The sequence below is a fragment of the Thalassophryne amazonica genome, chromosome 21 (genome assembly GCF_902500255.1).
Source record: "Thalassophryne amazonica chromosome 21, fThaAma1.1, whole genome shotgun sequence".
Lineage (NCBI taxonomy): Eukaryota > Metazoa > Chordata > Actinopteri > Batrachoidiformes > Batrachoididae > Thalassophryne > Thalassophryne amazonica.
The window spans coordinates 19,688,936-19,714,313 of record NC_047123.1 but is presented as its reverse complement, the minus strand read 5'-3'; the positions used below and the strand labels follow the sequence as shown (position 1 = coordinate 19,714,313).

General features: G+C 40.2%; 1 protein-coding gene across 3 annotated transcripts; it reads right to left on the bottom strand.

Moving 5' to 3' along the window:
- Positions 1–1,258: 1,258 nt before the first annotated feature.
- On the bottom strand, positions 1,259–24,757 carry LOC117503505 (THAP domain-containing protein 4-like). Of its 3 annotated transcripts, none has more exons than XM_034162763.1 (10): positions 23,064–23,112; positions 12,548–12,638; positions 12,164–12,389; positions 11,884–11,961; positions 10,650–10,742; positions 9,969–10,058; positions 3,228–3,335; positions 2,820–3,027; positions 2,150–2,294; positions 1,259–2,027 (listed from the first exon to the last, which is right to left on the bottom strand). In XM_034162763.1, the coding sequence occupies exons 1-10, from the start codon at positions 23,095–23,097 to the stop codon at positions 1,826–1,828; spliced, it is 1,275 nt and encodes a 424-aa protein (XP_034018654.1). In that variant the 5' UTR covers positions 23,098–23,112; the 3' UTR covers positions 1,259–1,825. The 3 variants fall into 3 exon arrangements, with proteins under 3 accessions (XP_034018654.1, XP_034018655.1, XP_034018656.1); XM_034162764.1 differs by lacking the exon at positions 23,064–23,112 and adding an exon at positions 24,543–24,757 and having other exon boundaries at positions 1,260–2,027; XM_034162765.1 differs by lacking the exon at positions 23,064–23,112 and adding an exon at positions 23,511–23,564 and having other exon boundaries at positions 1,260–2,027.
- Between the last annotated feature and the right edge of the window lie 621 nt (positions 24,758–25,378).

Sequence of the window (25,378 nt, the reverse complement as noted above, 5' to 3'; positions counted from 1 at the left end):
GTGTTTCAACAAGACAATGACCCCAAGCACACTAGTAAACAAGCAAAATCTTGGTTCCAAACCAACAAAATTAATGCCTCGCAGATGTGAAGAAATCATGAACTGTGGTTATACAACTAAATACTAGTTTAGTGATTCACAGGATTGCTAAAAAAGCAGTTTGAACATAATAGTTTTGAGTTTGTAGCATCAACAGCAGATGCTACTATTATTGTGAACACCCCCTTTTCTACTTTTTTTACTAATAGCCCAATTTCATAGCCTTAAGAGTGTGCATATCATGAATACTTTGTCTTGCTGGATTTGTGAGAATCTACTGGTACCTTGTTTCCCATGTAACAATAAGAAATATACTCAAAACCTGGATTAATCCTTTTAGTCACATAGCACTACTATTATTCTGAACACTACTGTAGTCTCCTTTGCTTCATGAGCAAGTGAACCACTGTTGAACTAAAATGATTTCCAAAAGGCCAATAGATAAAGTTCAGTAACACGGCTTAACCAGCTTTATTCAGTTATAAAGCAGTGCTTCAGACTGAACGCATTTACACAGTCACTTTCATTAACATGACCATTGTAGAATTCAGCATTAAAACACAACTGTGATATTTCTTTAACCTGGGGCCTATTTTTAGATGGTTTTGTTTAACTTTTCACTCGACTCAAAAGGGCTTTTCAATGTTAAAACGTATCAAATATCCACTAAATCTGCAATACAGATCAGATGCGGATCAACTCTATTCACTGAAAGTGCCAGTTTGCACCTCACTGTCACAAATGAGGGTGATTGAGGCACTTTTGATTAAGATATAATGCAAAAATGTACACCAAATGGGCTTTTCGATATTAAATTCACATGTCTACAGAATCCACAATCCAGATCAGATCCTGATCAAACTCTGTCAGATGATAGTGAGTGCCAGTCTGCATCTCACTTTCAATTATGAGAGTGATTGGGGTACGTTTGATTAAAATATAATGTAAAAAATACATTAAATGGGGTTTTCAATGTTAAATTGAAATGGCCATAAAATTTGTAAAAACGTGTCAGTGGATATAGAATACCATTCTACATATTGCTCTCAAATATGAAAGAAATTGGATCTTTTTTGACAGAATTATGAATTTTTGAAGATTTGTTCAATGTTAAAGGATAGGGATTTTTCTGATTTTCTAAATTTTTTCCTGACTTTGCCCTTTGACCTTGAAAACTGATTCACTTCTTGCCTAGCAGGATATGAATCTTCAGTAAAAATTTCATAAAGATATATGGAAAAAAACTGTGGGCTCCAGACTTCACAAACAGACAGACAAACAAATGGGGGCGATAAAATTACCCCCAACTTTGTTGGCAGAGGTAAAAATAATGGTCAGCTAAACAACAATACAATGTAAGCGTGTAAGGCAAGCTAAAAATATCACAGTAAAATCTTTCTTGTCACAGCTGAATATGTGAAGAAGGAAAATTAAAAACAACCAAAAATGTAAAATTCAAATGGCTCATCTGTATTTTCAAATTGAGCAATAGTCGGCCATGACTTTGTAAATAGACTTCACAACTTCATTGGTAAACAAGAGCACGCTGCTCTATTGAGTGCTGTGGCGCCACAGCAACGGAAAGTTATGTGAAATAGCTGCTTTCCAAGCTATCATTTAAATGTATTGCTTTACATTTACTAAGGTAATACTGGATCAACTATAATCATTTTATCCCAGATAATGTGAATAATTCCCCATTATCTGTGTTGCGGGAAGCTCCTCCCACAGTACCTCTGGACCCAATTTCTCCAAAATGTGCCCGTCCCACAATTCTCCAAGTTATTTAATCAAAATCTGGTGTCCATGCACACAAGCTTGAGCCAGGCATCTTCTTGTTATTGTTGTCAGTGACCTTGCAGATTGACATGACATCCGGCAACAGTGCTACATCTGCGAAGGCTGAAGGATTGTCGCTGAGCTTTTCCTTCAAAGCATCGAGCACAGTACTGTCCACTCCTTCACACTCGTCTGAGTCTGAAAGCCATCTGAATGTAGGGCACATATTACCAAGAACAATTACTAAAAGCCAGTAAGAGCTCACGCCTTGCCGGTAAAAACATCAGCATTCAAAATATTAATGAAACAATGTACTTTTTATTTAAAATACCTTCTCAAAGTTCTCGTTGAGGGCATATGAATATGTTGTCTGAGGTACTGGTAGGCTTTGGGCCCATACAGATGGAGTGTCAATGCAAAGTTTTTTTGCTCTGTCGTGTAACTATTCGTCTTGTTAAAGAGATGGATCGGAAAATCTGTAAAAAAAAAAAAAAAAAAATTGAGAGACTGTTATAGTCAGGTGCAACTACTTTCTGCTACATACTGTAATTGCTTTTATTAATGCTACTTTTTAACACATCCATTTTGTTTTGTACAACAATGACAGCTCTTACTTTATGGTCTGATTTAACGTGGGGAAAAACACCAAAAATGTGCAGTGGCAGAGTTTTTAAAAACCACCTACTGCAGACAGATGCACTATGCTGTTTGTATTCCTTAATGATTGACGTAAATCTAGTCCAAAACATATTCAGTTACTCTGAAATATTCTGACTTGTCGAAAGAAATGATTTGTGTTAGCAATAATCTGTAGATTTAGTTTGTCCAAATACTTGTGTGTCTAAAAATGCTGGAATAGTGTATAAAAATGGCTGTAATTTCTAAACTGTTAATGTGATGTTTGTTAAACCCCCTGAATTAAAGCTAAACATCCACAAACATCATGTGAACAGAAGGATGTCCAAATACTTATGGACCTGGCTGCATCAAAATGTGCTTACCTCCATGGGTATCAAGCTGTGACTGCAAATTTTCAATCACAGTGTTTCTTTCTTTAAGGGCTTCCAAAACATTGGTCATGGCATGCTTGATCCTTTTCTCCCTTTGCAGAGCATTGTGAAGGTTTTTCTCGAGTTCTTCCGCACGACTTTCTGCAAAAAGCCATTTTTCCTTGAAACTGTATTCACTTGACGCAGCATAGGTGTGAAACTGAAACACACAGCATGGAGAAGAACCACATGACGAGACCCAAGGCTCAATAGTAGTTATCAAACCTAAAAGCATTTAATACTATCAAAATTTACATTTACCATGAAATGGTTGTCCCCAAGATTTAACTCGGACACTTTCAAATGTTGAAGAACCGACAGTATATCAGACTGTGAGGATTAACTGTGCACTGAACTTACCCTGTTTGTAGGTAGACCACCCGGTAACACTTGTTGAGCATCAGCCACGTCTTTAGTCAATGATGTTGCCAGATTTTTGTTGCTGTCAGCCAATCTTGGTTCTGGCATCTATGGAATATATGTGCATGACAACAAAACATCCATTTGCATCATGCTTTACAATTATTATTATTTTTAAGCATTTCAATGTTTAATTAAATGTGCTATTTTCATGCTACAATCAAATATAGAACAGACAGAGACATTAATAAATAAACAAGAACAGTCTGTACGATTAGGAAAGAGGTTACTGGGTTTTACCTTTGACCCTTTCACCCTCAGGCCAATGGGCTTCTTGGGATCATTATTCGTAACACACATACCAAGTTTGATGCCCATGAGGCAGTTAGGGAAGATGTTACAGCATTCACAAGAGTTTCACGGGCGACACTTGTAATTATGGAATGACTGGGTGGAATCTATACTCTTTGCTTGACTGATAATCTTCAAATACATACTTCATGGAAAAACCAGGGACCTTCTTCAAGTTTATACAACCCCAAATCACAAAATTTGGGACAAGATGGAAAATGCAAATGAAAAAACACTGCAATAATCCTTACATTTACTTTGACTATTTCATTGCAGACAATATTAACCCAAGATTTGTCATGTTTTGTCTTGTCAACATTTCATTTAATATACATCAATTCCTACATTTACACAGCATATGCATTGTTTGTTTGTTTTGTGCACTTTCCATATCATTTCAACTTTTTCCTGAGTTGGGGTACACTGCTTGCCTCTACTGGTGGTTGGCTCTCACTGCGGTATTGTATCACTTCCTGTTCCGGAGCACAGCGGTGTTTTGCTGTATCTGTTAGCTGTTTAATCTGCGCAGTTAGATTGATCTAGTTAACTAGATAACGATTTGTTTCACAGTGTAATCTTCACGTGCCTTAACTAAAGCACTCCCTCTGCTGAATCAGCAGTAATGGTACTTGTAATAAGTGTAGCTTATTCGTAGCTTTGGAGGCCAGGCTGGGCGAATTGGAGACTCGGCTCCGCACCGTGGAAAATTCTACAGCTAGCCAGGCCCCTGTAGTTGGTGCGGACCAAGGTAGCTTAGCCGCCGTTAGTTCCCTCCGGGCAGATCCCGAGCAGCCGGGAAAGCAAGTCGACTGGGTGACTGTGAGGAGGAAGCGTAGTTCTAAACAGAAGCCCCCTGTACACCACCAACCCGTTCACATTTCTAACCGTTTTTCCCCACTCGACGACACACCCGCCGAGGATCAAACTCTGGTTATTGGCGACTCTGTTTTGAGAAATGTGAAGTTAGCGACACCAGCAACCATAATCAATTGTCTTCCGGGGGCCCGAGCAGGCGACATTGAAGGAAATTTGAAACTGCTGGCTAAGGCTAAGCGTAAATTTGGTAAGATTGTAATTCACGTCGGCAGTAATGACACCCGGTTACGCCAATCGGAGGTCACTAAAATTAACATTAAATCGGTGTGTAACTTTGCAAAAACAATGTCGGACTCTGTAGTTTTCTCTGGGCCCCTCCCCAATCGGACCGGGACTGACATGTTTAGCCGCATGTTCTCCTTGAATTGCTGGCTGTCTGAGTGGTGTCCAAAAAATGAGGTGGGCTTCATAGATAATTGGCAAAGCTTCTGGGGAAAACCTGGTCTTGTTAGGAGAGACAGGATCCATCCCACTTTGGATGGAGCAGCTCTCATTTCTAGAAATCTGGCAAATTTTCTTAAATCCTTCAAACCGTGACTATCCAGGGTTGGGACCAGGAAGCAGAGTTGTAGTCTTACACACCTCTCTGCAGCTTCTCTCCCCCTGCCATCCCCTCATTACCCCATCCTCGTAGAGACGGTGTCTGCTCCCAGACCACCATTAACCAGCAAAAATCTATTTAAGCATAAAAATTCAAAAAGAAAAAATAATATAGCACCTACAACTGCACCACAGACTAAAACAGTTAAATGTGGTCTATTAAACATTAGGTCTCTCTCTTCTAAGTCCCTGTTGGTAAATTATATAATAATTGATCAACATATTGATTTATTCTGCCTTACAGAAACCTGGTTACAGCAGGATGAATATGTTAGTTTAAATGAGTCAACACCCCCGAGTCACACTAACTGTCAGAATGCTCGTAGCACGGGCCGGGGAGGAGGATTAGCAGCAATCTTCCATTCCAGCTTATTAATTAATCAAAAACCCAGACAGAGCTTTAATTCATTTGAAAGCTTGACTCTTAGTCTTGTCCATCCAAATTGGAAGTCCCAAAAACCAGTTTTATTTGTTATTATCTATCGTCCACCTGGTCGTTACTGTGAGTTTCTCTGTGAATTTTCAGACCTTTTGTCTGACTTAGTGCTTAGCTCAGATAAGATAATTATAGTGGGCGATTTTAACATCCACACAGATGCTGAGAATGACAGCCTCAACACTGCATTTAATCTATTATTAGACTCTATCGGCTTTGCTCAAAATGTAAATGAGTCCACCCACCACTTTAATCATATCTTAGATCTTGTTCTGACTTATGGTATGGAAATAGAAGACTTAACAGTATTCCCTGAAAACTCCCTTCTGTCTGATCATTTTTTAATAACATTTACATTTACTCTGATGGACTACCCAGCAGTGGGGAATAAGTTTCATTACACTAGAAGTCTTTCAGAAAGCGCTGTAACTAGGTTTAAGGATATGATTCCTTCTTTATGTTCTCTAATGCCATATACCAACACAGTGCAGAGTAGCTACCTAAACTCTGTAAGTGAGAGAGTATCTCGTCAATAGTTTTACATCCTCATTGAAGACAACTTTGGATGCTGTAGCTCCTCTGAAAAAGAGTTCTTTAAATCAGAAGTGCCTGACTCCGTGGTATAACTCACAAACTCGTAGCTTAAAGCAGATAACCCGTAAGTTGGAGAGGAAATGGCGTCTCACTAATTTAGAAGATCTTCACTTAGCCTGGAAAAAGAGTCTGTTGCTCTATAAAAAAAGCCCTCCGTAAAGCTAGGACATCTTTCTACTCATCACTAATTGAAGAAAATAAGAACAACCCCAGGTTTCTTTTCAGCACTGTAGCCAGGCTGACAAAGAGTCAGAGCTCTATTGAGCTGAGTATTCCATTAACTTTAACTAGTAATGACTTCATGACTTTCTTTGCTAACAAAATTTTAACTATTAGAGAAAAAATTACTCATAACCATCCCAAAGACGTATCGTTATCTTTGGCTGCTTTCAGTGATGCCGGTATTTGGTTAGACTCTTTCTCTCCGATTGTTCTGAGTTATTTTCATTAGTTACTTCATCCAAACCATCAACATGTTTATTAGACCCCATTCCTACCAGGCTGCTCAAGGAAGCCCTACCATTATTTAATGCTTCGATCTTAAATATGATCAATCTATCTTTGTTAGTTGGCTATGTACCACAGGCTTTTAAGGTGGCAGTAATTAAACCATTACTTAAAAGCCATCACTTGACCCAGCTATCTTAGCTAATTATAGGCCAATCTCCAACCTTCCTTTTCTCTCAAAAAGTCTTGAAAGGGTAGTTGTAAAACAGCTAACTGATCATCTGCAGAGGAATGGTCTATTTGAAGAGTTTCAGTCAGGTTTTAGAATTCATCATAGTACAGAAACAGCATTAGTGAAGGTTACAAATGATCTTCTTATGGCCTCGGACAGTGGACTCATCTCTGTGCTTGTTCTGTTAGACCTCAGTGCTGCTTTTGATACTGTTGACCATAAAATTTTATTACAGAGATTAGAGCATGCCATAGGTATTAAAGGCACTGCGCTGCGGTGGTTTGAATCATATTTGTCTAATAGATTACAATTTGTTCATGTAAATGGGGAATCTTCTTCACAGACTAAAGTTAATTATGGAGTTCCACAAGGTTCTGTGCTAGGACCAATTTTATTCACTTTATACATGCTTCCCTTAGGCAGTATTATTAGACGGTATTGCTTAAATTTTCATTGTTACGCAGATGATACCCAGCTTTATCTATCCATGAAGCCAGAGGACACACACCAATTAGCTAAACTGCAGGATTGTCTTACAGACATAAAGACATGGATGACCTCTAATTTCCTGCTTTTAAACTCAGATAAAACTGAAGTTATTGTACTTGGCCCCACAAATCTTAGAAACATGGTGTCTAACCAGATCCTTACTCTGGATGGCATTACCCTGACCTCTAGTAACACTGTGAGAAATCTTGGAGTCATTTTTGATCAGGATATGTCATTCAAAGCGCATATTAAACAAATATGTAGGACTGCTTTTTTGCATTTACGCAATATCTCTAAAATTAGAAAGGTCTTGTCTCAGAGTGATGCTGAAAAACTAATTCATGCATTTATTTCCTCCAGGCTGGACTATTGTAATTCATTATCAGGTTGTCCTAAAAGTTCCCTAAAAAGCCTTCAGTTAATTCAAAATGCTGCAGCTAGAGTACTAACGGGGACTAGAAGGAGAGAGCATATCTCACCCATATTGGCCTCTCTTCATTGGCTTTCTGTTAATTCTAGAATAGAATTTAAAATTCTTCTTCTTACTTATAAGGTTTTGAATAATCAGGTCCCATCTTATCTTAGGGACCTCGTAGTACCATATCACCCCAATAGAGCGCTTCGCTCTCAGACTGCAGGCTTACTTGTAGTTCCTAGGGTTTGTAAGAGTAGAATGGGAGGCAGAGCCTTCAGCTTTCAGGCTCCTCTCCTGTGGAACCAGCTCCCAATTCAGATCAGGGAGACAGACACCCTCTCTACTTTTAAGATTAGGCTTAAAACTTTCCTTTTTGCTAAAGCTTATAGTTAGGGCTGGATCAGGTGACCCTGAACCATCCCTTAGTTATGCTGCTATAGACGTAGACTGCTGGGGGGTTCCCATGATGCACCGTTTCTTTCTCTTTTTGCTCTGTATGCACCACTCTGCTTTTAATCATTAGTGATCAATCTCTGCTCCCCTCCACAGCATGTCTTTTTCCTGGTTCTCTCCCTCAGCCCCAACCAGTCCCAGCAGAAGACTGCCCCTCCCTGAGCCTGGTTCTGCTGGAGGTTTCTTCCTGTTAAAAGGGAGTTTTTCCTTCCCACTGTAGCCAAGTGCTTGCTCACAGGGGGTCGTTTTGACCGTTGGGGTTTTACATAATTATTGTATGGCCTTGCCTTACAATATAAAGTGCCTTGGGGCAACTGTTTGTTGTGATTTGGCGCTATATATATATATAAAAAAAAAACTGATTGAATTGACTACTGTGCTGCCTCTGCTCACCACTAGAGGCAGCACCACATACAGTAGCATAAAGTACAGTCCAGAAGGATAGAAGTCAGCTGCTGCATACCACAGTGTATAGTTGCATAACTTAGTGGAGTAAAGTGGAGAAGGATTTTCTTTCACCAAAACATATCAGATCTAGCCTTGCATCTCAGATGTACCTTCTGGCAATTTGTAGCCAAACTTTCAGGTCTTCTTTTTAAGAAAATCTTCCTCCACTTCAAGAAACTGTTTAATTGGTAAAACTAAATGCAAAGCTTGTGCACAATTTCTCCAATCACAGCCACATAAGCCTATAACTTCTGGGTTGTCTGGGTGTCTTGGTGGCTTTCCTCACTCTTCTCTTTCTTGCACAGTCACTCAGTTTTGTCTGTCTACTCCATGCAGATAGAGTGCCATGCTGTTTGTATTTCTTCATAATTGATGTAAATAAAGTCCAAGACATTCAGTGGCAGTTTTACCATCAGAGAGTCTCGACCACAACTACCACAAAAGACTCCAAGCTGTCACTGACGTTAAAGGTGCAACACACGGTACTAACAGTAACCTTTTGATCAGGGTCATTTGGGTAGTTTCTGTTGTCATTATGATTTAAAAAGAGTAAACACAGTTGTTTGACAATAAATGGCTTCACTCAACCACTAACCATGAGTGAAAAAAGGTTTTTGTATTATCATTCATATTCTCTCTCTGAAAAACGGCCACAAAAAAAATATCATTAATTCCGCCAGGGTATGTAAACTTTGTAACACACCTCTATGTAGACAAGTATGTGTCTTTCCAAATGATGTCCAATCAACAGACTTTACCCCAGGTGGACTCCAATTAAGTGGTAGAAACATCTCAAGGATGATCAGTGGAAGCAGGATGCACCTGAGCTCAAATTTGAGTTTCATGGCAAAGACTATGAATACCTATGTACATGTGATTTCTTATGGGTTTTTTATTGTTATTATTAATAAATTTGCAAAAATCTCCAAAAAACAAACAAACAAAAAAAAACACTTTTCACACTGTCATTATGGGGTATTGTGTGTAGAATTTTTGAGGTAAAAAAAAAAAAAAAAAAAAAGTGAATCTCATCCACTTTGGAATAAGGCTGTAACATCACAAAATGTGTATAAAGTTAAGATCTGTGAATACTTTCCAGATGCACTGTATCCATAAATTTTTACATCCCTACAACATATGCACAAAATTATCTCCAATTGTGATCATCTTCAAGCTTTCAACAAGAATGAAAAAGTATCCTGGTAACCTTCAGAATAAAACCCACTACGATCACAAGCAGTTATCGTAATCCTTATTTAAGCCAGCTGATTAAAAATGTTTAATTAGATAAAAATGTACACTTACTATGAACTTATTGATCCCATGATTTAACTTTGAATTACATTTAAATGTTTCAGTGCCCGTGATAGTTTGTGCAGATTAACTGTCCACTGTACTTACCCTCTCTGGAGATAGATCAATCACTTCATCTTGACCTGGTGATGCTGCCACGTTTTTGTTGCTGTTAGCTGTTGATCTTGGTTTTGACCTCTGTGGGACATTACAACAAATCATCCATTCATATCACATTATAATTTTTTTTTTCTCAATGCCTTAATATTTACACATTGATTAAATGTTATTTTTATTCTTCAATCAAATATAAACCAATTATGGAATAGACAAAGTCAAAGTAATTTTTTTTTTTTTTAAGATTTAAGACAATTTCCATAAAAGTTGCAGTTGCCGTGGAGGGGCAAATTAGCTATAGAGACCAAGACTGTTTTCAAGGAACTACAACTTTTTCCATTTGGAGGTAGGTTTCATTTTTGTCCAGCAGAGGTTGCAGATTGGTGTATAATCACAAGTGTCTCCATAATTTCACACCCGAGCATTGACTCTCAGGTTCACTGCTAGTACATGTATAATCCTTAACAGGAATTTAAAAATTATTCAGGTAACCTTCTTGACATAACCTACTCTGATCTCAAATAGTTATTCAAAGTCTTGTTTTAAGTCAACTGACTAAAAACATTTAATTATATCAAAATTTAAAATTACTATGAACTTGTTGGTCCTGAGATTAAAGCCTGAAACACTTCAAAATGTTTAGCGAGGATCAACTCTGTTCATTGTACTTACTCTCTCAGGAGACAGATCCATCACTAGCTCAACTTGAGCTGGTGATGTTGCCTGTTTTTTGCTACTGTTAGCTGTTGATCTTGGTTTTGACGTCTGTGGGATACATGCACATAATCAGACATCATTTACATCATCAGTTGCAAATTTTTAAGATGTTTTGACATTTACTGACATTGCTTAAATATGCAATTCAGAGACAACACGTTATATGATAGAATGATTCAATCCAATCTGATACTTTTGTATAATGTAGACATTTCCAAATTAGAAGAAGCCAAAAGTGGCATTGCTTACTTTCCAAAACGTATTTTGTAAAAAAAAAAGAAAAAAAAAAGGGATCTTCAGATTTTTACTACTGTGCTGCAGCACACTGGCACTACCTCTACTTGCCATTTGTTCACCACTGGAAGTAGCACCACATACAATAGCAAAAAGTGCAGTCTAGAAGAAGCCCAGAAAAACACTTGTGACTAGTCTCACAAGAGCCTCGTGCCAACCTTTGAACTTTTACAAGAGTTTTAAGATGCAGGAGTATCTGTCATCTTAACAGATTCATAACATTAAAATCGACCCACTGACTGGATTTCCAATTCATATTGGTTAATTGTTACACCCCTAGAGCTTATGCACAAAATTATTAACATCATCATCACTCACTCATCTTCAACCACTTTTCCGGGTTCGGGTCGCGGGGGCAACAGTTCCAGCAGGGGACCCCAGACTTCTCTTTCCTGTGCCACACTGACCACCTCTGACTGGGGGGGCCCGAGGCGTTCCCAGGCCAGTGTGGAGAATCTCTCCTAGTCCTGGGTCTTCTCCGGGGTCTCCTCCCAGATGGACGTTCCTGGAACACCTCCCTTGGGAGGCGCCCAGGAGGCATCCTTACCAGATGCCTGAACCGCCTCAGCTGGCTACTTTCAAAGCGAAGGAGCAGCGACTCTACTCCGAGCCTACCGCAGATGACCGAACTTCTCACCCTATCTCTAAGGGAGACACCAGCCACCCTCCTGAGGAAGCCCATTTCGGCCGCTTGTACCCGCGGTCTAGTTCTTTACGGATACGGATACAGATAATTTAGATGGTTGAACAGATACAGATAGTGGTGTACTCGCTCATCCCTATCAGAATGTAAAATTGCAATGTACTTGGTGGCCCATTTATTTCGCTGTGGGGTAATTTAAAACGTTTCTGTGCCTATTACGGCTTTTGATGATGATCTGTTTATTGTACTTACCATTGTTGCAGACAGATCAATCACTTCTTCAGCTGCTCGTTTTTTGCTGCTCCTAGTTGTTGATTTTTGCTCTTGACTCTATGAAATACATGTGAACAATTAAAACCATTTGCATCATGCTTTTTTTTAATTTCTTTATATTAATTAAATATGGGAAATGTTATTTTAATTTTTGACTCAAACACCAATCAATAACAGAATCAGAGGCAGAAATAACTTTTTTTAAAATTAGGATTTAAAGTCAATATCTGTGAAAATGTTTGTGTACCGATCCACAAACCTTGATTAAACTGGAATCACGTTTGCCGCTTTTCTGCAAGCGAGCCAGAATTTTACACGTAAATGGCACGACGTTGTCACGGAGGCGGGTGTTTTGACCAGTGCGGTCGAAGTCTTCTTCCCGAAAGTGAGCGCTGCAAACAAGATCCCAAGGTTTGGGTGCCCAGCCCTCAGGGCGTCCCATCTTGGACGCCCATTGCATCCTTCTTTCAGAGTTTTTAGGGAAACTTAAAAAAAAAAACACACAAAACAAATTAAAAAAATATAAAGTAGAATTACATGTGAGAAATAGAAAAATTTTAAAAATTTAATTTTAGTTCTATGGTGAACACAGATCCAGACAAAGAAAAGTACTTAGTAATTCATAGCTGAATTAAATACAAACCGATGGAATGTCAGTCCATTTCCCTTGACCATCATATTTTTGCAGAAGGCATGTGCACATTCGCTTGGCATGACTGAAGAAGTCACCACATCTGTAAATAAAAGCTCAAAGGATCAGCTGTTATCTCGTAATATATTACCTTTTCAGCCATATGTATCTCAAAATGTTATATATATTCTTACAGTAAAAACGTTTTAGGATCACCTTTGATACAAGGCCGTTAAGTCATTGGCGATATGTTAGATGTCCCACCAAAAACACCTACAGGTTTGAAGCTACGGTAGCTAACGTGTGAAGGGTAAGCTAACCCTTCACACGTTAAAACAAAACTAAAAACTGAAGCACACACACAAGCAAACAACCAACAACCTGACATTGTGTTTACTGAAAATTCACACACCTCAAAACACAGCTGCACTGCAAATGGCCCCAACACAACAGAAGTACTAACAACACAAAAAGAGGATTCTGCATGAAGGACTAACAGTCGGCTGGCTCGCCGGAATCACACTAAGCGACAACAAACATCCTCACAACATAAATTATAGGTAGGATTCTTCAGCAAGCGGTCATTATTTCTACCACACAGTCGTTGACTTTACAATTATGGATAGTGAATTATGATTACAGTGATAGGATTATACAATTAGGATAATAACAAATAAGCATAACCGGCCCCGGCCGATTATCGATCTATCCCTACAGAGCACCCAGATGGATGATAGGCCGATGCTGATTACCGGCTGAACTGATTATCGGTCTATCCCTACAGAGCACCCAGAGGGATTATTGGCCCAACCAATTATTGGTCTATCCCTACAGAGCACCCAGAGGGATTATTGGCCCAACCAATTATCGGTCTATCCCTACAGAGCACCCAGAGGGATTATTGGCCCAACCAATTATCGGTCTATCCCTACAGAGCACCCAGAGGGATTATCCGCCGATGCAGATTGTGAGCCCAGCCGATTATCGGTCTGTCCCTAAAAATCATAATGTATTGTTCCATCACTAACACATAGGCTTAGTTGGGACACACATAGACTTTAGATTTGACGTCCACATGTGATACTCCAGGATAAAATGTGTTCAAGAAATACTCTTTCCTGAACACTTGTTTAACAACTCAAGTAGTAATTTGTGCCACCTTTAGTGTAAAACTGCTTCTCTATACCTAGTTACTCCATTCGTGACAACTGTATGGGTATTATTTTTATAACTCATCAATTTGAGCTCTTTTCAGCCATAAATGTGTGAATAATTAGAGGCATAGTTACTTTGAGTGACAGCTGTGTGTTGGAGTCAATGGCCGCTAGCAGTGGCTGTTAGTCACTATAGACTTGACTCAATCAAGTCAACTCTTTATTACATATATAGGTTGCTGTGCTAACAGACCATCAAAGACAGCAGTGCTCCAGTATTTCTGCAAATTAAAATGTTAGTATTATTTATGTTGGAGCGTGAGATCGATAGACGAATCGGTGCAGCATCTGGAGTGATGCGGTCTCTGTATCGGACCGTCGTGGTGAAGAGAGAGCTGAGTAGGGGGGCAAAGCTCTCGATTTACCGATCGATCTACGTTCCGACCCTCACCTATGGTCATGAGATTTGGCTCATGACCGAAAGAACAAGATTGCAAGTACAAGCGGCCAAGATGAGTTTCCTCCGCAGGATGGCTGGGCGCTCCCTTAGAGATAGGGTGAGGAGCTCAGAGTTGAGCCGCTGCTCCTCCACGTCGAAAGGAGCCAGATGAGGTGGCTCGGGCATCTTTTCCAGATGCCCCCTGGACGCCTCGCTGGAGAGGTCTGGGTACGTCCCATCGGGAGGACCCTGTATGTATATATATATATATATATATATATATATATATATATATACACACACACACTCAACAAAAATATAAACGCAACACTTTTGGTTTTGCTCCCATTTTGTATGAGATGAACTCAAAGATCTAAAACTTTTTCAACATACACAATATCACCATTTCCCTCAAATATTGTTCACAAACCAGTCTAAATCTGTGATAGTGAGCACTTCTCCTTTGCTGAGATAATCCATCCCACCTCAGAGGTGTGCCATATCAAGATGCTGATTAGACACCATGAATAGTGCACAGGTGTGCCTTAGACTGTCCACAATAAAAGGCCACTCTGAAAGGTGCAGTTTTATCACACAGCACAATGCCACAGATGTTGCAAGATTTGAGGGAGCGTGCAATTGGCATGCTGACAGCAGGAATGTCAACCAGAGCTGTTGCTCGTGTATTGAATGTTCATTTCTCTACCATAAGCCGTCTCCAAAGGCGTTTCAGAGAATTTGGCAGTACATCCAACCAGCCTCACAACCGCAGACCACGTGTAACCACACCAGCCCAGGACCTCCACATCCAGCATGTTCACCTCCAAGATCGTCTGAGACCAGCCACTCGGACAGCTGCTGAAACAATCGGTTTGCATAACCAAAGAATTTCTGTACAAACTGTGAGAAACCATCTCAGGGAAGCTCATTTGCATGCTCGTCATCCTCATCGGGGTCTCGACCTGACTCCAGTTCGTCGTCGTAACCGACTTGAGTGGGCAAATGCTCACATTCGATGGCGTTTGGCACGTTGGAGAAGTGTTCTCTTCACGGATGAATCCCGGTTCACACTGTTCAGGGCAGATGGCAGATAGCGTGTGTGGCATCGTGTGGGTGAGTGGTTTTCTGACGTCAATGTTGTGGATCGAGTGGCCCATGGTGGCGGTGGGGTTATGGTATGGGCAGGTGTCTGTTATGGACGAAGAACACAGGTGCATTTTATTGATGACATTTTGAATGCACAGAGATACCGTGACGAGATCATGAGGCCCATTGTTGTGCCATACATCCAAGAACATCACCTTATGTTGCAGCAGGATAATGCACGGCCCCATGTTGCAAGGATCTGTACACAATTCTTGGAAGCTGAAAATGTCCCAGTTCTTGCATGGCCGGCATACTCACCGGACATGTCACCCATTGAGCATGTATGGGATGCTCTGGACCGGCGTATACGACAGCGTGTACCAGTTCCTGCCAATATCCAGCAACTTCGCACAGCCATTGAAGAGGAGTGGACCAACATTCCACAGGCCACAATTGACAACCTGATCAACTCTATGCGAAGGAGATGTGTTGCACTGCATGAGGCAGATGGTGGTCACACCAGATACTGACTGGTATCCCCCCCCCAATAAAACAAAACTGCACCTTTCAGAGTGGCCTTTTATTGTGGACAGTCTAAGGCACACCTGTGCACTAATCATGGTGTCTAATCAGCATCTTGATATGGCACACCTGTGAGGTGGGATGGATTATCTCAGCAAAGGAGAAGTGCTCACTATCACAGATTTAGACTGGTTTGTGAACAATATTTGAGGGAAATGGTGATATTGTGTATGTGGAAAAAGTTTTAGATCTTTGAGTTCATCTCATACAAAACGGGAGCAAAACCAAAAGTGTTGCATTTATATTTTTGTTGAGTGTATATATATATATAGGAAGGAATAAACAGAGTTAGTGTCCATGAAGCACAAACATATGGGTGTGAATACAATAGTTATTGATAATATGAGTCAGGGACATTTATGTTTGTTGTGAAATGTGTGGACTGATTATTGTGTTTTCATCTATTTTGGCTTTTGGCAAGGACACTGTAGGTGCCTTTTGCTTTTTTGGCCACTGGAGAAAAGCAAAAACAGTAATGCAAAAGCATGATTTCTAAAAGTGTTTTGAAGGCTCAATCTGGTTAGATTTCTTTTTTGAGTCAAAGTAAAGGGTATGTATGGTGGAATACGTCCACAGCCAGAGACAGTGCAGCATGTCCTCATGTATTGTAATAAATATTCCAGAGAACGGCAAGAGCTTCTCTCAGAATTTACAAGAAACAGGCATTTTAGACATAAGGTCAAGTGGGAAGGGGAAGTGCTGGCTTTTTAAATACACTCAACAAAAATATAAACGCAACACTTTTGGTTTTGCTCCCATTTTGTATGAGATGAACTCAAAGATCTAAAACTTTTTCCACATACACAATATCACCATTTCCCTCAAATATTGTTCACAAACCGTTCATAAGCGCCTTGGGGCAACTGTTTGTTGTGATTTGGCGCTATATAAAAAAATTGATTGATTGAAACCAGTCTAAATCTGTGATAGTGAGCACTTCTCCTTTGCTGAGATAATCCATCCCACCTCACAGGTGTGCCATATCAAGATGCTGATTAGACACCATGATTAGTGCACAGGTGTGCCTTAGACTGCCCACAATAAAAGGCCACTCTGAAAGGGTGCAGTTTTGTTTTATTGGGGGGGGGGGGGGGATACCAGTCAGTATCTGGTGTGACCACCATTTGCCTCATGCAGTGCAACATATCTCCTTCGCATAGAGTTGATCAGGTTGTCAATTGTGGCCTGTGGAATGTTGGTCCACTCCTCTTCAATGGCTGTGCGAAGTTGCTGGATATTGGCAGGAACTGGTACACGCTGTCGTATACGCCGGTCCAGAGCATCCCAAACATGCTCAATGGGTGACATGTCCGGTGAGTATGCCGGCCATGCAAGAACTGGGACATTTTCAGCTTCCAAGAATTGTGTACAGATCCTTGCAACATGGGGCCGTGCATTATCCTGCTGAAACATGAGGTGATGTTCTTGGATGTATGGCACAACAATGGGCCTCAGGATCTCGTCACGGTATCTCTGTGCATTCAAAATGCCATCAATAAAATGCACCTGTGTTCTTCGTCCATAACAGACGCCTGCCCATACCATAACCCCACCGCCACCATGGGCCACTCGATCCACAACATTGACATCAGAAAACCGCTCACTCACACGACGCCACACACGCTGTCTGCCATCTGCCCTGAACAGTGTGAACCAGGATTCATCCGTGAAGAGAACACCTCTCCAACGTGCCAAACGCCAGCGAATGTGAGCATTTGCCCACTCAAGTCGGTTACGACAACGAACTGGAGTCAGGTCGAGACCCCGATGAGGACGACGAGCATGCAGATGAGCTTCCCTGAGACGGTTTCTGACAGTTTGTGCAGAAATTCTTTGGTTATGCAAACCGATTGTTTCAGCAGCTGTCCGAGTGGCTGGTCTCAGACGATCTTGGAGGTGAACATGCTGGATGTGGAGGTCCTGGGCTGGTGTGGTTACACGTGGTCTGCGGTTGTGAGGCTGGTTGGATGTACTGCCAAATTCTCTGAAACGCCTTTGGAGACGGCTTATGGTAGAGAAATGAACATTCAATACACGAACAACAGCTCTGGGTGACATTCCTGCTGTCAGCATGCCAATTGCACGCTCCCTCAAATCTTGCGACATCTGTGGCATTGTGCTGTGTGATAAAACTGCACCTTTCAGAGTGGCCTTTTATTGTGGGCAGTCTAAGGCACACCTGTGCACTAATCATGGTGTCTAATCAGCATCTTGATATGGCACACCTGTGAGGTGGGATGGATTATCTCAGCAAAGGAGAAGTGCTCACTATCACAGATTTAGACTGGTTTGTGAACAATATTTGAGGGAAATGGTGATATTGTGTATGTGGAAAAAGTTTTAGATCTTTGAGTTCATCTCATACAAAATGGGAGCAAAACCAAAAGTGTTGTGTTTATATTTTTGTTGAGTGTACTTGAAAGACACTGGACTCATCAATAGGATTTAGTACTGCTATAACAGACTGATGCAGAAGGTGGCAGCAATGTAACAATAAGGCCGTTCAATGCCATAGAAGAAGAAAGGTGCGCTTGATTTGTTCACAGGGGTAAGTTTTGATGACGGAGAGCATTTCCGCATTTACAAAATGCCACCAAATAATAAATAAATAAATAATAAATAAATAAAGTACTTAATTTACTAATATTTGCAGTCAGTCGAGGTAAATCATGGGACCCATCGATTGTGCAGCTAAGGCTAAGATAACATTAGCCAATTAAACTGGTGCACTAAACACCATAGAAGAAGAGAGGGTGCACTTTATTTTATTCTTCACGTTTTGAGATGGAGTGGGCCAACCCTGTAACCAAAATAAAGGTTTCAAAATAAAAGTTTTGAATATTAATCCCCAAAATTTCCATAATAAAGGATGCACATCATGCCACGTGCAACCCATATCCGAAAACTGAGGCCGATCTGACAAATGGTCAAAGAGATATGCGACACACACACACACACGCTTTATAGATAGATGGTTTCCATCCACCACGTTTCAGGTCTCCCTAACAAACAAAGACAAAGCTCAATCTGGATGGAACACTTCCCTTTCACCCCATAAAATGTGTAGTTTCTGATGAAAGATCACTTGAATCAGTCGCAAATACACCTATTCTTGGAGTAAAAACGCCCCCATCGGTAACTGATGAATCATTTTCCATGACTGAAATCTCCATACTGGAGATGACTAGAATGATTATGGTAACAACAAGTTCACTCGTGGACACAACATCGGCAGTTTTTGTGACATTTTGGTAAAACAGCCTTGTTTCCAGAGGCCAAAACGGAAAAAAACACCGGTGGTTGTTATTTCTTCAATACGGCAAGCAAGATTTGATAGAACAGTGAAAAAATGTGCGCATTGAAGGACAACAGCTCCAAAAGATGAAGGAAGCCCAACATGGAGTCACACATCAGTTTTTATATAATTCAGTACACGGGGTGCGACATGCAGCGCCAAAACTGTTTCTTCACTACAGTGGAGAAACAGTTGAGAAAGTTTGCTTAATAGTTTTGCAAATAATAACACCACACACATGTACACACACACACACACACACACCCACGTATTTTCATTTTGCACTCAAGTAGGGCAAGTTGGTTGTACTTGAAGCCAAAACTGTATCATGAAGTAGCACTAAATTTATTTGCACAATTCTTGCTTACTCTCTCCAGGCAAAAAAACAACAAAAAAAAAAACCAACTATTTCTTGGGTTAGAAAACTATGACTAATGATAGTAATTAGAATGTTTATCCCCATCATCCTGAACACACACCTTTCTCCCATGTCCTTGTCTTCCCTGTGTCACAGACCAAACAGACCCCGCTAAAAATTGGTCCGCCCTGCCTTCACTGCACATGCGTCATCAGCTGCGATCCACCGATTATCACCTCGTTTCTGCTTCAAACTGCACTCTAGTCATCATCTATCTCAGCGACCGATATCTGAAGCTTTTGTACAACAATCATTTTGACATAAATTCAGCATTATTTCATAATAAAAGATGGAGATTAGAGCACCGCAGCTACACGAGCTGCTAGCTGCTGCGTTCACTGTGCCTCCGTCATTTCAAAGTGTCACCGATTATTGCCTCGTTTCTGCTTAAAACTGTCATCTGATGGTTAATAATCACATTAATCCATTTGATCGCTTTGGGTGTAGAGAGTCTGTCTCAGAGGAGCTGCTGTGGTCCCAAATGACGCATAAGCAGTGGATGCAGGGCGGACCAATTTTTAGGGGGAGACCGTTCGGTCTGCAACACCGGATCGGAAATTTTTTGTTTTTTTAATGTTAGGTGTTTTTGTGTTGTCTTATTATATCTTTTGTTTTCTTTTTTAAATGCCCTTTAGCTTATTATTAGACACTTTTGTAAATTTTTGTAAATTTTGCTGTTTCAGTTTTTAACTAAAGAAAATGTAGCTAAACTCAAATTCAAACTCAAGAAGTAACTAACAAAAGATATTTGTTTGCATACAAAATGGGAAGAAATGGAAAGTAAAACAAATATCCTAACTACAGTATTGATGACAGGTCAGTCTAGACCAGAGGAGGTGGGCAACTACAAAGACACTCGAAAAGGGGAGGACATTAATGTTATTCCCGAGACTCAGGAGTATCAGGAAGTCAGTGCGTCGGGAGAAGACACTGAAGTTATTCCTGAGACTCTGGAGATTGATGCTCTGAGTGAAGGCCCCCCCCCCAAGAATCAGTGCTCTGTATGTGGGAGTCTGGTTTCCCTTGACTGCACAACTTATTCTGTGCCTCTGTCAATAAAGATGTGCAGGAATGAGACTCTGGATCCAAACATGTTCCATCATTTTCCTTGTTTTTTTCCAGCGTTATTATTATGGATGCACCGATCCACATTTTTTCACTTCCAATCTGATCCCGATACCTGAATTTGGATATGTACTGATACCGATACTATTCTGATACCAGAGCTCTGTTTGCTTTATCATGATTGTTGATTTTATGAGTATATTTTGTATTCCAAGTTATACAGCTTCATGATGATGTTTAGAGGTGGATTTTCTTAAAAAGAAGACCTGAAAGTTCAGCTACAGTTTGCCAGAAGATACAAAGACGCAAACCTAGATTTGATGTTTTGGTGAAAGAATTAAGTATTTTTATTTATAGACTTATTTTTATAGACTTAAAAGACAAAAGAGAGCGCGCTCTCTCTCAGTCTCTCGCTCCTCCTCAATTTCAGTAGCGCTTTATTGACATGGGAAACATATGTTTACATTGTCAAAGCAAGTGTTACAGTAAAAATGTAAGTAAAAACATAAGTTCTCTCTCCCTCCGTCTCGCTCTCAATTCAGTTTCACTTGAAACATACTTTTACATCATCAAAGCACGTTTCAGCAAAAAAAAAAAAGTCCTCTCTCGTGCTCGCTTTCTCCCTCTCTCTCTCTCTCTCTCTCTCCATTTTCCCGCTAAACTTGGACCTTTTTGGAAACACAAAGCCTTTCAACTGTAAAATAAACTGTAAATTTTTAAATGTATCATCAGTGAGGCTCCCGCAAAGAACTCTGGATAAATACTGCAGGATTCTATGGAGTTTTTTTCCCCATTCAGCAGACAGAAACAAACTCTACTGAGCTCCGCTCTTGTGCTCTGAGCTGTTGTTTCCCAGCCTCGGGAAGCCGAAGTGGCTGATTTTTTCAACACACATTTCTCATTCATTTTTCAGAAAATCCATTCTCGGCAGCAGAGACAATTTGAACGCAAGAGCCGGGTGGAAATTTGCAGCTAACCATGGCTTAAAATCCTCGGCTGCACACTGAGCAGTAAACAGCAGACAGCCAGCAGCAGCAGTTGAAAGGTTTCACAGACGTGGCTTCTCTCCAGTATCGGACAATGCTGCAGGTTGTATCTGCATTGTCCGATACTTGAATTACATTGGTATCGGAAGCCAATACAGATTCTGGATTGGATCAGTCCCATCCTTAGTTATTATATGGCCCCTACTTGCTGGAAATTGATTCTGACATTTTCACAAATGGCACCTGTACTGAAATCGTGGATGCATCATCTGGATAAAGAATATGTAGATGGGGACACATGCTTTCCATCTACTTGCATCAGGTACCACAAATGATGCAGTTGAAACACTTTCATCACAGGTGTGTAACAGTTCAGTGTCACATTTAGGCTTATTGTAACTACAAAAATAATTCTCTCCGATAGGTGAAAGTGGGAATTCTCCACCTGGAAAATGCAACTCTTGTCAACACTTCTGGACTGATGTACTGTGTTCAGGATGTTCCTGATTTGGAGTTGATTTTCCTATGCTTTTAGATTTAACTCTGTTGAGAGTGAGACGGTACTTGTGCCGCCCCATGACCTCAACCTGTAAACAGACATACATTACTCATTTTAAGCATCTGATACACAGCAAATCCTTAATAAGTATCTAAAGACTACTAACTTCATCTAACTGTAATACAAAAACTGCGATAACAACCGGGGTGAAGTTTACATTATTTTTCAGCAGATTATCTACTGGGACTTGCTTATGCAATTAAATTAGACCTCTATACTCTAAACATTTCAATTCAAATGGATTATCTCCCTGAACTCAATATTCATATCAAAATTCCAAAAAGTATAGTGAGTCTTCACAATAACCTTTTCAAATCACTGGTAACTCGACAACTCAAACTGGCATGAATGAGTATTTATCAACCTGCACCCAGATGCTATATCCAGATCTGGTATGTTGAAAGTAAAACTATAACAAGACTGAAGGTATCCAGACCTCCCTGTGGCTAAAAGTTAAAATTAAATATTATTTGTAATATTATCTATGCATTGAGGTAAAACACAATGAACAAGTCCACTGGTCAAAATCCACCAAGACATTCACTAGACAACATGTAAACAATATCGACCAATCAGCTCATTAGTAAACGTAGCATTTGTACATGACTGAATTCCTCTGAGGCACTGTCCATCCAAGTCCTGTAGTGATGTCTAGTTGTAATCCATCAGGCAATTATCAAGAAATCGTGCTGACAGTACCGACCAATCAGATGCCAGCACAGCTCATTGACATGTACAGAAGTGGCTCATCATCAGAGTCCTCTGAGATAGTTTTTATCGGATGTGAGCAAAAAAAAATCTGCTGTACAAAATTAGTTATATACGATGTTTATTACATGGAAAACAAGACAAAAACTTTGGGACTAGGTGACTCTGAATATCTGGTTTATACGACAACGGTTTAGGTGAGTTTTACTGTACATGGGACTGAACAATAAATTTACCTCTCAAAGCTTTGATGATGATGTCGACTTCCATCCCACACAGCTGACTTTATTTTCCCAATTTTTTCTTCTGTTCTGATCTGAAGAGAATCTGTACATCTTGAAACCCTTGCTGTGTCTATTTGTGCATCCAAATGCACAGCAACCCGGCATTTTCAGTGAATAAATAAATAAAATAGTTGGATTTACATGCACACATTAACAGCAAACTATTTTGAACCCAAGATGACACTGAGGCGTCTTCGTCTAGTGTCTGATATGAGACACTGAGGCTTCTATCACTAAACGTGTGCTCGCCACACAGCTTTGTACCGATTTGTCAACAAACGATCAACATGCTTGGCTTCCATCACACTCAGAAATATTTGTTGAAGTACTAATTATTCAATGCACGTGAAAAACACGGTTTAACAATAACTGAGAAATACACAGACAAATATAATCAACCTTATAACCACTTCTTGTGTTCTATGTCCGCCATATTTCTTTTCCTGCTTTCACGAGGCTGTTTTGTTCAGATCGGCCGAAATGTGACGTAAACTGCCGATGTGTTTTTTTTTTCCCAAAACTTTATTTCAACAAATACAACAAACAAACAAACACAAGGTCAAAGAGATATATAAGAAAAATAATTAAAAAAAAGTTCCTTATGGAGAAGGCGTCAAAAAAAAAAAAACAAACAAAAAAAAAACTGCCGATGTTGTGTCCGTGAGTGAGCTTTTTGTTAACGTAATCGTTCGAATCGTCTCCAGTACAGAGATTTCATTCACGGAAAAGGATGCGTTGTATTTGCGACTGATCTTTCATCAGAAACTACACGTTACGGGAAAATGTTCCATCTGCACTGAGCTTTATCTTTTCGTTTGTTGGGGGACCTGAATCAAATACGTTTAGTCAGTTGTTGCTGCGTCATCAACGTGAACGGCAGCCGGACAGCCAGCCCACTGCCGGTCTGATACTGGCCTCCATTTTGGAGTGAGATTTCCCACTCTTAAACGACCAATAGGAGAGCAGTGCTCGCGCCACATCAACGTGAGGCTGACGCATGGGCTGACGTCAGCGTCGGAGACGGATTAGCTGATCGCCATCACGTGACAACCTCCAGAATAAAGTTTAGGTTGTATTTTTATTGAAAATGACAAGTATAGCTTTATTGGAATTACTATATACAGTTAAGTTTACAAACAAACAAAGAACAAAGGAAAAATCCAGGGGTCTCAAACAAAGGAAAAGTTTAGGTTGTAGAGACAAGGAAATGGGACGTTATGATATAATAGCACGGACTGGTTTGCATACGGAGTGACTTATCTTGTATAACTGCATTATCTTTGTGCACTACGTACACGACAAAATCCGCTGCAACGACGTGGCTACAATTTGTCGTAAGTCCTGGCTAATCACTGAGGAGACAACAGAGTTTGAAGCGAACGGCGATAAATATTCTGCTTCGTTGCACAAAAACATGTCAAAATCACTTACCCGGTGTGGCGTTAATCAAAGAGAAGGATTCTCCTTTTCTAGCAATCTATGTTCGTGCAATAACGCAAACGCGCCGAAAAACTGTGATATCTTATACAAGATGGCGGAAGAAAATGTCGCGGAAACTTGCCCGATGTCCGCGCGAGACTGCTTCTTCTTCTCATAGTTACTGGCAGTTGTCAAACCGATTGGCACATTACCGCCACCTGCTTGACCGGAATGCAAGACGACACACTGACCAAACTCCTCCCTCCCTCCTAGTTGTGCTTGTGATTAACATTTACATCCCACACGCAAAATAAAATCTGATTTATTCACCAACAATATCTGCAATTATAGTATTGCAAGTACATGCAGTTTATATTTCTGGAGCTTTTTTGTTTTTTGTAAGTGAACTTAGTTGCCATAAGGACCATGTGATTAGAAAGAAGGCTTCCTAAACTGCATAAAACAAAAGGGCAACTTTGCCTGTGCCTAACAAGCTGTTGGCACATGTCCACTGTGCCAACATTGCAATTTAACCTAATATACCAAACAATACTGGTAAATGTTTAAAAATGGCAAAATGACCCAAAATAAGAGACCCTATCAGAATCCAAAGTGTCAAAGCTTATTATGCACTAGTTTTCACTGACATACTGGTGGAAATTTTGCAGACCCGCTCATTCACTCACTTCGTTAGGCTTAGCGCTGTCCTGCTAATCATAGGGAAAATAAAAGAATGCTTTAGTGCTTGCACAGTTGCGTATTATTTCAGACAAATACTAACATACTTTGCATTAACTGTATGACTTGATGGATGAGAGGTTTCACAGCAACTAACAGCGACCTCTAGT

What these genes read in the sequence shown, in the direction of transcription:
- LOC117503505 (XM_034162763.1), bottom strand. Translation starts at nt 23,097, where the DNA reads ATGGAAGTCGACATCATCATCAAAGCTTTGAGAG. An exon ending in ACAGCTTGATACCCATGGAG is followed by an intron (nt 2,295 to 2,819) that starts GTAAGCACATTT and finishes TTTTTTTTACAG; the next exon opens with ATTTTCCGATCCATCTCTTT. An exon ending in TCAACGAGAACTTTGAGAAG is followed by an intron (nt 2,028 to 2,149) that starts GTATTTTAAATA and finishes CCCTACATTCAG; the next exon opens with ATGGCTTTCAGACTCAGACG.